This window comes from Danio aesculapii, chromosome 8, assembly GCF_903798145.1.
Source record: "Danio aesculapii chromosome 8, fDanAes4.1, whole genome shotgun sequence".
Taxonomy (NCBI): Eukaryota; Metazoa; Chordata; class Actinopteri; order Cypriniformes; family Danionidae; genus Danio; species Danio aesculapii.
The window spans coordinates 25268836-25285530 of NC_079442.1; the positions used below are offsets into that span (position 1 = coordinate 25268836).

A 16695-nucleotide genomic window follows, 5' to 3' on the forward strand; every position below is an offset into this window, starting at 1 on the left:
ATTCTGATTGGCCATTCAGGGGGGGTTATTATTTCTGGGTTTAGGATTTGGGACTCCTATTTCACATGTCACTGAAACTCTGTCATATTCATGTCATCGTCTGGCGGCCACAGCTTATGATGGGATTTATTCAGACAGCTAAAGCCAAATGCATGAAATATGTCATGCTGTGGGTTAGTCTTTTTTATAATTACATTCAAAGCTATTGCTTAGAGAGTTTGTGATAGTAATAATAGTAAAAACACTGTTAGAAAAAGGCTTATTGCTGCAAAAATTGCTTATTAAAACCATTTAAATTTGTAAGTAAAAAAAAGAATGGGTTTTAATATCGGTTTAGATTGAATTTGCACCTAGTAAATCGTTTTTATTGGCGTTTGGATGCAAAAGGCATTTATCGCTTACTGAATTTATTGGTTATTTGGCAATGAGATGAACTGTGATGTCACAAATGTGGGTGGAGTCACACAAACACACCATATATAGACATTCTGGATGGTCTCAGCAGGAAATGGAGCTCTAGAAACAACGAAATGGAGAGAATGACCTTTGAGATATTAAGGAGGTTCTTGTTTATTGCCCTACATTGACTGCTAACAGGACAGCTGTGATTATACAAGTTGCTGTACCCAAGAGGAATTATTGCCCATTAAACAAAGCATCATCAACCTGAATTCATCCGCTTTCAAACGCTGCGTACCGTGCCTCTTGAAAAAAAAAATAGAGAGAGAGAATAAAATCCTTCTACAGCTGGATCATGCATATAAAGTTTTTCATTAAAGAGCAGCATCTTAAAAGGTCAACGGCAGTTCAGCATCCAATAACACACAGAATAATCAAATAAATAAATAAATAAATAAATACATAATAAATAAATACACATGAAATAAATAAGGAAAATCAAAATAGTGCATACATTAATACGTAAGTACTCGATGATGATAATAATACTGGAATGGTAGAAATGAGGTTTGTGTGATGGGATCTTTGAGAGCGTGGACAGAGCAGAGGTTTGAGGTCATACCTGCCTCTGGGTGAGGTAATCATGGAGCAGGAAGACGAGGGCCGGAGCTCCACGTGTCTGGAGCACATGCAGTCTGTTTTAGTGTGAGGAAGCCCAGCAGAGCGAGCAGAGAAAATCCCTGTCATCCATATATTCGGAGTGTGTGAAGATCATTGAAATGTCTTGAGTGCTGTTTCCTCCATACGGTAAACACAGAGTGATGGTCGCTCTGCTCGAACAGTTACAGGACGTGATTGGCACAAATAAATAAATAAAGAAGCAAATAAATAGTGGAACCAAGAAACTGCAGGAGACTTTGAATATAAAAATAACAATTATAAATCAAATACCAAAAGTGTAACAAAAGTTTGTACCTTTTCAGAGGTCTACAATCTTTTTTTTTTTGTTGTTGTTCTTTTTTTTTTGCAAATACTGTCATTATTCACATTTTCATAAAAAGTTCATGTTGGCAGTTGCAAAAGAATTCAAAATAAAAGAGCAGCATAAAAATACAAATTGATTTTCATTTCTCAAAAAGCACAAACCTGTTGCTGTCCTTTTTTATGTCTTTTTTTAGGATTTGCTATAAAACATCAGGAATCTAAATATTATTACTATCGTTATTAATAGTATTATGTTCATAAAAATTTGCATGCCAAGCCTCATAATTGTACATGTCTATATGAGAGGTTCTTTTTTTATTTTTGTTTAGTTTTTACCAAAGAAAAAAAATCCAGCATCTATTCATTATTGTCTTCTTATTATTGGGTTGGTTCAGGGTTTTCTTTTTTTTCTTGGTGAAAATATTGCTTTCTAAAAAAGGGAGAGTGGGGTTTGTGAATGGGGAGTCTGTGGGGATTTTTGCGAGCATTAAAACATCTTTATCTTTTCTGACTTGTTAATTCTCTGAGCCAGATTCGTCCTCATCTCCGGAGCCTCTGAAGCAGGCCGACTCGTAGTGCTTGTTCAGGTAGGACTTGAGCGCGAAGGTCTTATTGCAGCGCTTGCAGCTGTAGTGTTTGAAGGCCGAATGCGTCTGCATGTGTGCCCGTAGGTTGGATCGGTCGGCGAAGGCTTTTCCGCAGTGGGCGCAGGCGAATGGTTTTTCTCCTGTATGTGAGCGCATGTGCCCCTGCAGCAGCCACGGCCGACTGAAGGCTTTGCTGCACACGTGGCATTTGTGCTTGAGGTCATGAGTGAGGATGTGCATGGCCAGCGCCGGCATGGACACGTAAACCTTATCGCAGGTTGGACACTTGCGTGCCATCTTGCTGTCGAGACTACGGTGGGTTTGCTTGTGTCGACTCAGGTTGGAGGACGTGGCGTAGGTCTTGCCGCATTCGTTGCAGGTGTGCCTTGCTCCGCCGTTGTTCACTCCAATTACTTCTTTCTCCTCTACATCGGCTTTCGCTGCTTCCGCGACTTCTCCCTTTCTCCTAGAACGGCCGTCGGATATGAAGAACGCATCCATTGTGTAGCCCTCACTGAGAGACTCGCTCTCACTGCTGAAGTATCCGCGGGCTGTGAGGCCGGATTGAGGGCTGTCTGGATGTTCCAGGTCTGGCTGACAATACTCTCCGCCTCCACTGCTGACCGGAGAGTACAGCAGCTCTGAGTTCAGCTTCATGTCGGCCTGCTTCTCCTCCGTGTACTCGGACGAGCTGATGTAATCCTTGATGTAGCCTGCAGCCGGGCAGAGAACATGAATGTGTTATTAACTCATTGACCTTTCACTTCTGTACTGATCTGCAGGTGTAAAGCAATTAATGACGCAGAATACACTGTGCATTGAGTAATGAGGTGCAATGAGGAATACAATCTTGAAATATAAAGGTTCTTCATGGCTGTATATGGCTTCTAGTATACCGCACTTTGAAACCGTCAAAATTTTCTGGGATACCGTTCCTAAGGTATGTGTAAGATTTTTTATTTACGTTTTTTTTTTTGTTTTTTAGGACAACAGTATCTTCAGCAGGAAAGATATTCAAAGATGCCATTTTAAATCGTAAAGCATAGGTCTCAAACTCAATTCCTGGAGGGCCGCAGCTCTACACAGTTTTGCTCCGACCCTAATCAAACACAGCTGATCTAGTAGTGTCTAGTAGTCTTGAACACTTTGATTAGTTGGATCAGCTGTGATTAATTAGGGTTGGAGCAAAACTGTGCAGAGCTGCGGCCCTCCAGGAATTGAGTTTGAGACATATGTTGGAAGGAAATCTGTGTTTTTGAAAAAAATGAAGACACCAGAAGTCAATAATACATTTGAATTATATAGTCTGGCATGTTTACTGTTCCAAAATACTTGAAATGTCTATCAAAATAAAATATATTGTGTTCAAAAGGGGAAAAAGTTTGTTTTTTTTACCCAGATATTTCAAAAAGAACATATTTTAGAGCAGTAATCAGTTGGCGTTCCTGTGTGGAGTTCCTTCGTGTTCGTGTGGGTTTTCTCCGGGTGCTCCAGTGTCCCCCACAAGTCCAAACACATGTGGTATAGGTGAATTGGGTAGGCTAAAATTGACTAGTGTATAAGTGTGAATGAGTGTGTTTCCCAGTGATGGTTTGTGGCTGGAAGAGCATGCGCTGCGTAAAACATATGCTGGATAAGTTGGTGGTTCATTCCACTGTGGCGACCCCAGATTAATAAAGAGACTAAGCTGAAAAAAAATGAATGAATGTATGTCTTGTGAATCAACTTTTTCACAGGTGCGAATTTATTTATCAAAATATAAATTTTTGGCTAAATAATGAAACGATTTGTCATAATTAAGAATAGTTTCAGAACATTGATTTATTGTTCACAATTTTGACTTTTATATCTCACAATGTGATTTTATATATCATATTGTTACTTTATAACACACAGTGAGACATTTGGAACATTATTTCATATTGTAAGCTTTATCTCAAACTTTATTTTTTATTATGAGGTAGAAAAAGGCTTACATAGTGGCTGTTAGAGGACTTCTGCATAACTCATTCAGTGTGTGTGTGTGTGTGTGTGTGTGTGTGTGTGCGTGTGTGTGTGTGTGTGTGTGTGTGTGTGTGTGTGTGTGCGTGCGTGTGTGTGTTTAAGACCCAGAGGCTTTTAACATGGTTAATGGCTAATTAAGCAGGTTAACTGTGGTGGAAGCACAAGTGTCTCTCTTTCTCTCCTTGAGATGAAGAAGCCACTCAGACTCTCTTTTGCTTTGATAAGATTATCCGAGGCTCCTGTAGAGTTTTGTGTTATACGTCCATTATTCACAGCTTAATCTGCTAAAAGTGGAAGTGAACAGGGGTTGACGTTTTGAAGAGATTTTGAAGGGACTTTCACTTCTCTCAGAACAGAAGCAAACTATTTCCCAGATTTCAAAACGTCAAAATGTCCTTTTTATTCGACAAATATGACAATCTATTCCCTAAAGCAGGACATCCTGTTACGTTGCTATCTGCTGAAACAAATAAACTCCCCTCTAACTTCTGTAAACTGATTATGGAGCCCTCTGACCACGAAGAGCAAGTCTTAATGCATCATGAGGGTCATTCAGGAGCCGCTAAAAGGATTTCTGGCAGCCGTGGGGCTCAGACGCGTTTATTGCCATTGGAATTTCACAGACATAATACACCTTCCAAGGTGCCATGTCTTCGACAAAATGTTTGTAATTGAATCTGCATGCTAAAAGGGAAACTGAATGGCGTTTAATGCAGTGCAGTATCAGAAAGGAAGCAAAGAGTATTAACAATGAAGCTTGTCAGGGAAAAGTGGAACAGTAGACAATCTGACAGGATGTTATTAGACATTTATCTGTACCGTCCACACAAATTGGTTTAGACATTATCAGGCTATTTGATTGATGTAATTACATATATGTTTTACACTGGTTGGTTGCTGTATTTTCCGTAGGAACACTAAAAATGTAAAACAAAAACAAAGAACAAAAAAAAACACAATAAAAAAAAAAATTATATTACCCAATAAACAATGATCTTGAAAGCCTTTAAAGTTTGAATAAGTATGATTTAAAATTGATGGGGGTGTTCTCCATATTTTCCCCAAGTTTTGAGATTTTTGTGTATAGAGAAGTATGAAGTAACCAAACCATTGTTGGGTGTAAAAACAATTATTCAGTGTATTATTGTGAATATAGCTGTAGTAAACAATAATTGTACAATTAATAACACAGCATAGCTATTAATATAATAATATTGCATTTTTTATTATTTCACAAGACAAATATGAATAAATAAATATTAACAATACTATTAATTTTGCAAATATAATAATAATTCGTTTGTAGAAACAATAGTTGTTGTGATTGAATTTTTGGATATGCAATTTTTTGTGATTAGTCTTGAAAGACAAGAGGAATGTAGTTGCATGTCCTTTGTTATTTGGGAGTCCTGATGCTCGAATAATTAATAACTGTTTGAGAATTGGTATCATTCCTAAAATTAAGAGATAAGAGTTCAATTCAAATGTCGCTTTACAACAAGCAGCTCACCTTAAAACTTCAAATAAGCTTACAATGACCCAGAAACGATAAACAGTCTGTAGTGTTTTTCTTTTCGTAACAGGTGGGAATATATCCCCCCTGTCTTATCTTGCTTATCTGTGAAAAACAGCATAGCGGAGCAGAGCGAGCCACACATCTGCTGCCGAAATCTGTCTGCGAGGACACAGAGCTCTCTGGACTCCCTTTCAGTCTCTGTAGACTGGCTCAGTTTAGCTCAGCCTGTCCCATCATGTCCGCTGAGGGATGCTGGGCTTTACTCTGCGCGTGATGCTATTTGCCCTATTGTGTGCGTGTGCGTGCTGCTGCATCATGTGACAAAAGTCAGCGCTGCCTCCAGCTTTTCTTTCTTTTCATCTCCCTCGTTCTCCTTCCAGCCGTACAGTACAGTATACTCGAATGTCTCCAGTGGCACCAATGATGGCTGAAACACAACCTCCACCCCCCCCTTTCAACCACTTAGATTCATGTACCCGGAAGCAGGAGAGTGAAAGAGTGAAATAGTGAGATGAGGCAGAAAAAGGAGGATGGGGGAGGAGAGCGAGGAAAGAGAGAGTGGATGGAGGGATGCAGGGAGGGGGGGGGGGGGTGTTTGGACCGAAACTCAAGGGCAGTATCAGCTAAGGACAAACACATCAGCCCCACAAAAGCAGCACGTTAGCCTTAGCATTAGCTGTTACACACAACAAACTGGTATCAGGGATTTATTCGCATAAGCTGATCTCACTGCGTGACCTGATTTGTGTCGGGGAAAAAACAAAAACAAAGAAAGTCTGGGGGGCACAATGGAGGACGGGGTTGGGGGTGAAAGGATGGAGGGTTTTTACGGATTAGTTCGCGACAGAACGGGAAGCTTTATGTAACATCTGTTGGGCACACGAAACACAATTTGGGTTTGGAGATATTTTTCGAGCCCATGAAGTCAGGCTGCTGTTTATATGTACGAACAATATATTTAAGCAAATTACTCACCGTTTTCGCAAAGCCGGACTCCCAAACTGGAGCGTGAGCGCGTAAAGGAGTCATCCATATGGCGGTCATTGTGATGATGGTGATGATGATTAGACACAGGAGATGAGGAGAAATCATCCAGTTTGATTTTCTTCACCAGAAACGAGCGAGGCATGGTTCACGGTCGCACAGACGCACCAGAAAATCCTTTACATCGGTCGCAGACTGACCCGCAAAAAACAGATCAAATCGTCCCGAATGAAATCCGTCGTGCAAAAAAACAAGATCCAGATCTCGGGAACTAAAAAAGAAAGCTGATGAAGGAAAGAAATGAAGAGCACGCTGGAGGAGAGAGATGTCTGATGGTACAATACTGTGTGTGAGTGTGTGTTACTGTACACACACGCACACACACACCCGCTTACGCTGCTGAAATAAAAAAGGGAAAAAAAATCACTTGTTCAGCACTGGATAGCTCCTGGCCTGCAGCGGAGGCGGCTGAGAGGAGGAAGAGATAGAGAAGAGAGAGAGAGAGAGAGATAGAGAGAGAGAGACAGACAGACAGAGAGAGGAGAGACTGAGAGACTAGCTGAGATCAGCAGTCAGGCAGGTTTTATAGAGGCAGACGGTGGGAGTGAGATCAGGTGGTACATCGCAATGGAGCTGCTCAGCATTAATCCATCAAACATCCCTCGGGACACACATCACATTACTACTGAAGCGTCTGTGCCTTCACACACGCAGACAGACAGACCCCCCTCTGATACCATCCCTCCCTCCTCTAACACCCCTTTTCTATGAGAGAGAAAGAGAAGGAAAGGCCTGAAATGTCACACAATCGCTGAGTGAGTTGATACAACAACCAGCGTACATTCTGTTTGGTTCCGTTCTGCATCTCGTGTCCCGTCTGGTTCGAACACTGGAAGGCTGTATGCACTTTGTTATGCTCTGAATCTGCGATGTCAATGAGATTTTGGGTTCTTTCAGGGAATATACAGTTGAAGTCAGAATTATTAGCCCCCCTTTAAAATTTTGTTCTTTTTTAAATGTTTCCCAAATTATATTTAACAGAGCAAGGACATTTTCACAGGATGTCTGATAATATTTTTTCTTCTGGAGAAAGTCTTATTTGTTTTCTTTCAGTTAGAATAAAAGCAGTTTTTTATTTTTTTAAAAACCATTTTAAGCTTAAAATTATTAGCACATTTACGCTATATATTTTGTCGATAGTCTACAGAACAAACCATTATTATACAATAACTTGCCTAATTACCCTAACCTGCCTAGTTAACCTAATTAGGCTTTTAAATGTCACTTTAAGCTGTAGAAGTGTCTTAAAAATATCTAGTCAAATATCATTTACTGTCATCATGGCAAAGATAAAATAAATCAGGTATTAGAAATGCGTTATTAAAACTATTATGTTTAGAAATGTGTTGAAAAAATCTCTCCATTAAACTTAATAATTCGGGGAATAATAATTCTGACTTCAGTTGTGTATTATATTTAGTTGTGTGACAGAAAGCAGTGTACCATGGATTTATGTTTTGAATTTTGGGATTCCAAGCAGAAGTGAAATGTACACTGAAAAGAACGATTCATTGGATTCAATATATAAATATTTACTTATATGAGCTGAATTTAAACAAAATAATTAAGCGGTTGTTTGCAACCAGTTACCTTAAAAAAGATTCGGAAATCCAGTGAATCATTATTGCTGCCTTAAATTTTTTAATTGAATCCAATGAACTTTTCTAGTTATCTCAACTTAAGTTAAACTCTATTATAACTTAAAACATTTTGTTAAAAGCTGATTAACTTATGGCTGCATGGTGGCGCAGTGGGTAGCACGTTCGCCTCACAGCAAGAAGCTCGCTGATTCGAGCCTCGGCTGGGTCAGTTGGCGTTTCTGTGTGGAGTTTGCATGTTCTCCCTGTGTTGGCGTGGGTTTCCTTCGGGTGCTCCGGTTTCCCCCACAAGTCCAAAGATGTGGTATACAGGTGAATTGGGTAAGCTAAATTGTCTGTTGTGTATGTGTGTAAATGAGTGTGTATGAATGTTTCCCGGTGATGGGTTGCAGCTGGAAGGGCATGCGCTGCGTAACACTTATGCTGGATAAGTTGGGGGTCATTTTGCTGTGGCCGAAGAGAAAATGAATGAATGATTAACTTGTTAAAATAAGTTAAAGCAACATAAAAACATTTGTTGTTGACTCTTTGTCATAAATTATTAAATAGTGTTGGTTTACATTTTGCTTTATTTCACATGTTAGAATGGGTCCTTGTTGACTTATTTTTTAAAAATACAAACAATACACCAACTAAAATATATCCCAAAAATTCAGGCATACTGTAATTTTTAAAAATAATAATTTGATAAGATATTATGAGACTATTTAATTTTTTTTTTTTTTTTGGAATTTGTCCTTATAATCAGTAGGTATTTTATTTATTAATTATTATGATTTTCTTTATATATTTTTTATTAATTATTAGTTTTTTATAGACATTTATTATCCTCACCTATATATTAATAATTATCATTATCAAAAGTCATGTTGTTGAATTTTTACAAAACTATAGACGTAGTATTGAATGTCAATGGAAGTTTATTTTACCCATGTTTGGACATTTTAACTAAGTTTAAAGATATAAAGGCGGCTAAAGCAAAGCTCAGAAAGTATTAAATTTTTTAAATAAAAGCCTTTCAGAATCACACAGAAGTTATTTGATACATTAAAGTTAATCATTTACTTGTATTTAACTTGTTTACCATCTATATAAAATCACTTTTTTTTACACTCATCACAATTTGGACACCAAAATGGCACATCTCATCTTTGACCAAGTTGTAATACATTATAATTTTTTCACTTAGTTTACAATCTTTATTTATTATTTTACTTCTGAAATAATATTCTTATTTTATTTTTCCAAATTTTTTTGGTAGTTTTCTATTTACCAGTAACAACACTGTCTCGTGTCCTTGACAAAACACTAAACAATGTAGCAAAAAACACGAAAGGTTAGATTTCATTGATCAGTGCAGTTTTGAAGCAGATCACCATCACAGGTTGTCGCACACACACATAGACAGTCTCAGCCTGCACAATGCTGATAAGTGCAGGCTGCAGTTACTGTCAATGGAGCTTGATAGGACAGGACGATGTCGGCATCTGCCTTCATTCTGCAGCCTTTATGTCCTTTATGTCTTTGTGCTTACATGTAAAGCAAGTGGGAGTCTCTCAAACCGGCCCCCCATTCACTTAATGAAGTGTCTGAATACACCACACGCCACTCCTGCTCTCCTCTTCTCTGTTTTTGAGCAGTTGTCTAAAATAATTATTACACACGCACATGCTCAAGAGCGGTAGTGTACTTGTTAGAGTATTGTTTCACATTTTCAGTATATTGTTTATTTGTATGTTTAGTAAAATGCATTATGATTGTGGAAAAAATTTAGTTTTTTAACAGTATTACAAGTGTTTATTAAATAAACAGATAATAAATAAAACATAATATAAATATAGTATAATATAATGTCAGTATTTCAATAATTGTGTAAATGAATACCTGAATATCTAAAATAATTAAAAATATTACTTATATAATACAATTGTTTAACTATTACAATTATATGACATAATAATGATTAAAGTCGATTGCCTCACAGCAAGAAGGTCGCTGGTTCGAGCCTCGGCTGGGTCAGTTGGCATTTCTGTCTGGAGTTTGCATGTTTTCCCCTGTTGTCGCGTGGTCCAGGTTCTCCGGTTTGGTCTCCACTAGACCAAAGACATGCGCTATAGGTGAATTGGGTAAGCTAAATTTTCTGTAGTGTATGCGTGTGAATGAGAGTGTATGGGTATTTCCCAGTGATGGGTTGCAGCTGGAAGGGCATCCGCTGCGTAAAACATGTGCTGGATAAGTTGGCGGTTCATTCCGCTGTGGAGACCCCAGATTAATAATGAGACTAAGCCGAAAAGAAAATGAATGTATGAATAATAATGATTATTAATAGCATCGTATAATAGCTATGTAATAATATAAAATTGTTTTTGAAATATTTAATATATGTACATTTTATATTAATTTTCATGCTAAATACCTAAATATATTATATTATTGATCCTAAATATATAAAATATATAAAATACTAAACAGAAGAAAAATTATTTTATATCAAAACCATACATTTGCCCGTTGTTTGTTTATTTAATATTTAATTTACTTTACGTACTTTTATTTTATTAATTAATTTATTAATTAGTTATATTTATAGTTATTGTATGTTTTATCTAGTTGATATAATATCATAAATATTGTTATAATAGCTACACTGTAAAAAAAAAATCTGTAATTTTACGTTTTTTTCTGGTAGCATAGGTGCTGGGAAAAAAAACGTAAAGTAACAGCTGTTAATTTACAGACATTTACCGTAAAATAATGGACGTTAAATTTCTGTAATTTAACAGTAGTTATTTTACGTAGTTTTTTTTTTTTGGCACCCCAGGTACCGGGGAAAAAAAAACGTAAAATAACAGATTTTTTTTTTACAGCAATCATATAATATAAGCTAATGTAAAATAAATATCTGCACGTTTACATATCTACTTATTTTATATTTGTATCAACAAATTTAAATAATCTGGCAAAATCATTGAAATTGACAACAAGTGAACTATTACAGGTTTCAAGTACAATTTTTGAGTTGTATGAATCGTGTAATTCACTCTTTTTTGTGTGTGTTTATTTGCGTACAGATTCAATATTACTATCCTTTTAATATTTATATATATTATGATTCCTCAACCTGGCAAAATCACAGCGATCATCAACAAGTGAAACGTTACAGGTTGTGAGTGTGACCCCCCAACCCCATTCACACGAAGAGCAAAAAATCCCAATCTTTCATTGAAGCATCTGGTCATTGCCCCAGGATAGGAGCCCCCCAACACCCCCCTCCACAACCAGAGGGCCAGATCAGCTCTGCCTGCTGTGTGCTGTGAAAGGCTTTGCGTTTCATCCAGTGATTATTGTTTGGGGGGATTTGCTCAGTATCTTTATCCACCTCATCCTCATAGGCTACTTTTCCCCCTTTTTATCTCAAACTATCCCTTCATTTTCCTCTGTGGCTCTTGTCTGATCGCAGGTGTCTGATTCTCTTCGCCTCCGCTGTGGTTTCATTTATCCGGAAGGTTTTTCTAGCTCTGCTTTAGGGGAAACCAAAAACCCACGGTGGGAGATGCTCTCCTCCTTTTTTTCCTGCTTCTCATTACTGTCATTCTCCCTCTCTGGTTCATTCTTCATATCCGGCTTTCTCTCGTCGATTTCCGACTTTGTAATTCATTAAAACAGCAAGGTTCCTTTGAATGTTTTTCAGTGATGAAATGCATTGCGTTTTCTAGATTTTTTTTTTATTCTGTTTTGTTGCAGTCATTTTCCTGTTAAGCAGTAAGAGACTCATTGCCTTTCTCTGAAATCTCTTTCATTGGTATTTCATCATCTCGAGTCTGAGAGTGTAGAGTTATAAGTAGACAGCCACTTAATTCACTTTGCTATTTTTTCTGTTGCTTTATTACAGTCCAAATGTTAACTTGTTTCTTACAAACAGATCATGTTTTAGCTAACTATATTAATAGAAGCTGTTGACACATTCTCGGAAATAAAGGTACAAAAGGTGTCACTGGATGTATCTTTTCAAAAGGTAAACTTTTGTACTTTTTATATACATTTTAGATACACATATATGAAGAGTTTTACTAAATGCAACATAGGCTCATTGTGAAAATGTAGCCCTACAGTATATGTTTCTGAAGATTGCGAATTATGTAGCCAGAACCAGCTGACCGCTTACCTCCGTGTGGACAGCTTTCTTGCTGTAACCAGTTTGTCCAGTTAGCTCGCCATGTACGCAGACGCAGAGAAGAATTGACCATAACAACAGGGTTCGAGTCAGTAACAAAATCCCAAAAATAAAATAAACAAGTAAATAACAGGGTGAGAATGTGGTAAAATCTGACAACGTGGTACAAATCAGACTGGTGATTATTCTCTGTAAACCAATAGTGCTCAGCTGCGAGTCTAGCTCCACTCTTTGGTACCATTCTGGGTTCCCTTTACCCAAAAAGTGGTATGGTTTGCTTTTTTTGGTATCTTTAACAGTGGATATGAACAAAAAAAATCTAACCGTGCCACTCAGAGGAAACAGGCAATTATAGTGGAAGTCATTTCAGTCCACAAATCACCAACATTTACCACAGAATCACTGTATTAATGCCTACTGTATCCACGGTTGTGTATTTGTATTTTGACTAAATGTTTTTAGACTAATGTTTCTCAAAGCAAATGCTATAGAAAGCAAACATTTTGGGTACTTTTTAGCATGTTAATCAGGTAATTGTAAATGTGTAATTTGTAATTGTATTATGATCGGCAAATTCATGAAAAACAAGGCTTTACCAATTTTTGCTGATTTCATATATTTCAATATTCAGCACTACCCAATCAAATGCTGGTGCCACTGCACTCAAATGGTTATTTGGAATCTTGACCATAGAAATAATAAATAAGTCTAAACTAGGGGTGCTTTTACACATAGAGTTTTGTTTTGGAACCTGGCACGTTTCCCCCATTAGCGCAGTTCATAGGTGAATGGCATTTGTGAATCCAGCAATTGCGCTCAGATCCGCGCCAATTCAATTGGTCCAAGATCGCATGGATGAGGTGGTCTCGGCTCGATTGAAACAAACTCTGGACTGGATCGATTGTAGTGAGCAAGTGCTTAATGTGCATTTCATGTCAAATATGAAAGTGAAAGCATGCTGAACTATTAACAAGAGCTGTTTATCCGGTAGGAAAATTGACTGCAGTCTTGGTTTATCTGTTATTTATCTCTGTAATGTAAAGCCAATAATGCTAATTCGGCTATGTATGAGAAAGTCTTACCTCTGATGTATATTTGTTGAAGAGATCTGTGACTCTGAAACATAAACCGTGCACCTTTGACCAATGTGACAAGAGTTTACTCGCACATGACTTGTTTTAACTATTGTGGTCCATTTAGAAATTTGCAGTGTGAAAGCGAACCACACCAAGAACAATGTGCAACATTGTAACAATTTTAATCCCTGTTTCGGAACAAAACAATTGATCTACAGGAATGAAAGCACCCTAAGTACTAAGTACCGAAGCATTTGTCAATATGTGGAAAATGTGTTGAAAGATAGACCCCTGAATATATACTGCTTTTAAAAATTATGGTAAAAACAAACTTGGGCTCTAAATATATATCACAACCCAATAAACAAACTTAACGTGTCCCATTGAGACTTTTTTGTCTCAAATAAAATATAGCACACACTATGACGAACTGCTGTAAAACAGAATGCTTGCTGTCACAAACCTGAATATTAAGTTATAAAACAGTGTGAATTACTGAATCAAATGGGATGGCAGAAATCATTTGTTTTAGTGTGAATCAGAGGTCAGTGGTGAAGGCGAAATGACACCTGTGGAAGCTTTTTTCCTCTAATCACATCACCTCCTCTCTTGTTTTATTCACTCGTCGTGGAGAGTAGAGCTTCTCTGGGGCTGAGAGGTGTGACTACAGTGCTTTAAAGATAAAGAGAGAGAGAGAGAGAGTCTATAAGAACAGAACTCTGTGAGGATATTAGGGGAAGAACGAGTCCTTCAATCCCTCAGTCTCTAAAACAGGCTCCAGAGATGCCATTTTGGGCTAGATGACGAATGGCTCCTGTCGACATGGCAGAGAGAGAGAGAGGCATGCTGGGAGATTGCTCATTTCCACATAATTACCCTCCTTCTTTCCCTCTCAAGCCTCAAGTTCCTGCTTTTTGCCTTTGTTGCTCTTTTTTTTTCTTTCTACCTTGTCCTCTGTCTCTCCTTTTTTATTCTATGTCAGTACTAACACAGTTAAGAGAGATGCTGCTCTTAGGCTGCATCTGGTCAACAAAAGCATGTAATATTGATTTTCATTTTTCTTATTTGGAGAGCACTTATAGTTCTTGGACAGCATCAAATGTCCATCATTTGACTACGACTCCTGAAAGAAATGGATTAACTCTTGGTTACTGGTGTAGAGCAAAAGAATTCAGAGAAATGAAATTAATTCACATTTTATTTCTGTACATTGTTTAATTTTATTTGTAAGGTTTTGGATTCTGATTGATTGATTGATTGATTGATTGATTGATGGATGGATTGATGGATTGATTGATTGATTGATTGATTGATTGATTGATTGATTGATTGATTGATTGATTGATTGCAGTGTTTTTTATTTTGTGTACATTAACATAAATTATTTTTACATTAATTTAAGATTAATACATTCAGTTTAATAATCAAAAATGGTCAAAATAATCTATTAATTAAATTTGAGGCATTTAAATGACATGGATATAAAAAAGAAATTAATTCAGATACAATTTCTATAACTTATTTAATATAATTTTTAAGGTCTTATTGATTGATTGATTGATTGATTGATTGATTGATTGATTGATTGATTGATTGATTGATTGATTGATTGATTGATTGATTGATTGATTGATTGCAGTGTTTGTTATTTTGTGTACGTTAAATGTTTTAAAGAAATATAAATGTAATTTCTTTTAGCTCAATTTTAGATTAATGCATCCCGTTTTAGAATAAATAATGATCAAAATAATGTATTCATAAAATTTGAGGCATTTAAATGATGGGGATATACAAAATAACTGCAAAAAAAAAAGTTTTCCCCACACATGTTTATTTATTAACTTCAATAAACTTATTTATTTGCATTTATTCTATCAAACTTTATATCAAACAGTGAGCAAGACATTTGTTGCAATATGCATTAATATTATCAACATTAGTTTATAAAAGTACTGTTTGTAACAACTTGTTGCTGTTAATTTGTTAGTTCACTTGGTTCTTGTACTATTTACTAATTAATTTTTAAAAACAAATGTTGTACTTAATATTGTTAAAATTAACATCATCTAATATTAATAAATATTTTTTGAAGTATTTTCCATGTTAACTAATGCAATTAATGAACTCTTTAATAAAGTTTTAACATTTGTTCTTGTAGCTATATAACTTAAAAATACTATAATAACTATATAAACATAATTCTGTGATACTATTGAAATTGCTTGAATATTTTAACTATTATCATTTTCTTGGAGCTTCAGTGATTTTTATAATGGATACAAAATTTCAGTATGAAAGTAAGTGGAATGTGAAATACTATTTGAAAGAGAAAATGGTTTCTACACCCTTATTTTCAATTATACTATTAAAATGTCAAACATCCTGATAAACAACAAAAATGCAGCTGAATGTGCTCTTTTTTTTTCCACATTTGGTCTGTGATGTAGAACAAGAGCATACATAATTGATGGCGTTAGTTCCGTCTCCTCAAAACGTCTTCAGAGAATGAAGGGCCCTTCAGCAATGCCTGCACTCAGCCAAATTACACTTAAGTACCTGCTCAATATTTGAACAGGACTCCGGAGTCGGCAGGGAGGGAGTTAAATGATGGGCTGTTGGACGCAGGTGTCTTTATGTATCGCAGAAGCAGCAGGCCAAAGCGCATCTAATGGGCCTCTTAGTTAAATACCATCTATTCAAATCCCAAACCCTCAATAACCCGTTTAGACGACGCTCTTGCACTTCGCACACTTTTAGATGCTTCATTTCATCACATTTCCTTTCTCTTTCATAGCTGTGCTCTTACATCATAATAACTTTGTCTGGGTTACTTTCATCTTTGACTCGAAAAGGATTGTATTTTCAAAAAGTAGTTAATTTCTTACATTTCTTCCGCTTACCACAGTCAGAAGTACGAGATTAAGTGGCTTAACTCTTAAAGATAACTGGTGGGTAGGGCTGCACGTTATATCGTTTTAGCATCGCAATGTAGACATACACAGTGGTGACATCGCAGGATCTGCAATGTTGTATTGATATTATAGTTTTCCAGGAACCACAATTGCAAAGTGTAACCATGATAGAGTAAAAAATGATCACTTGCATGTGTTTTTAAGACCTGTGTTTGTGTGAGCATTTCAGGAGAGTTTAAAGTTTTCAGGCAGAGGAGATTTTAAAGTTTGTAACTTTAATAAAATGTAAATATTATATAAAGAAAAATATGTTATAGAATAATAAAATTGATAGAATTATGGATTGGGGGGAGGGGTTGTCGAGTCAGAACACTCACTCTGATCCCCTGGGTTCTGCGATT

The 16695-nt window shown here is 36.6% G+C and overlaps 1 protein-coding gene across 1 annotated transcript; it reads right to left on the reverse strand.

The window, feature by feature from the left end:
• Nucleotides 1-545: 545 nt before the first annotated feature.
• On the reverse strand, nucleotides 546-6994 carry scrt2 (scratch family zinc finger 2). Its single transcript, XM_056463477.1, has 2 exons — nucleotides 6466-6994; nucleotides 546-2683 (listed from the first exon to the last, which is right to left on the reverse strand). The coding sequence occupies exons 1-2, from the start codon at nucleotides 6617-6619 to the stop codon at nucleotides 1899-1901; spliced, it is 939 nt and encodes a 312-aa protein (XP_056319452.1). The 5' UTR covers nucleotides 6620-6994; the 3' UTR covers nucleotides 546-1898.
• Nucleotides 6995-16695: the final 9701 nt, after the last annotated feature.

Excerpts from the sequence above, each read along its gene's own strand:
- scrt2 (XM_056463477.1), bottom strand. The coding sequence starts at position 6,619 with ATGCCTCGCTCGTTTCTGGTGAAGAAAATCAAACTGGATGATTTCTCC. Across the intron at positions 2,684-6,465 it reads AGTCCGGCTTTGCGAAAACG|GCTACATCAAGGATTACATC; the intron begins GTGAGTAATTTG and ends GCCCGGCTGCAG.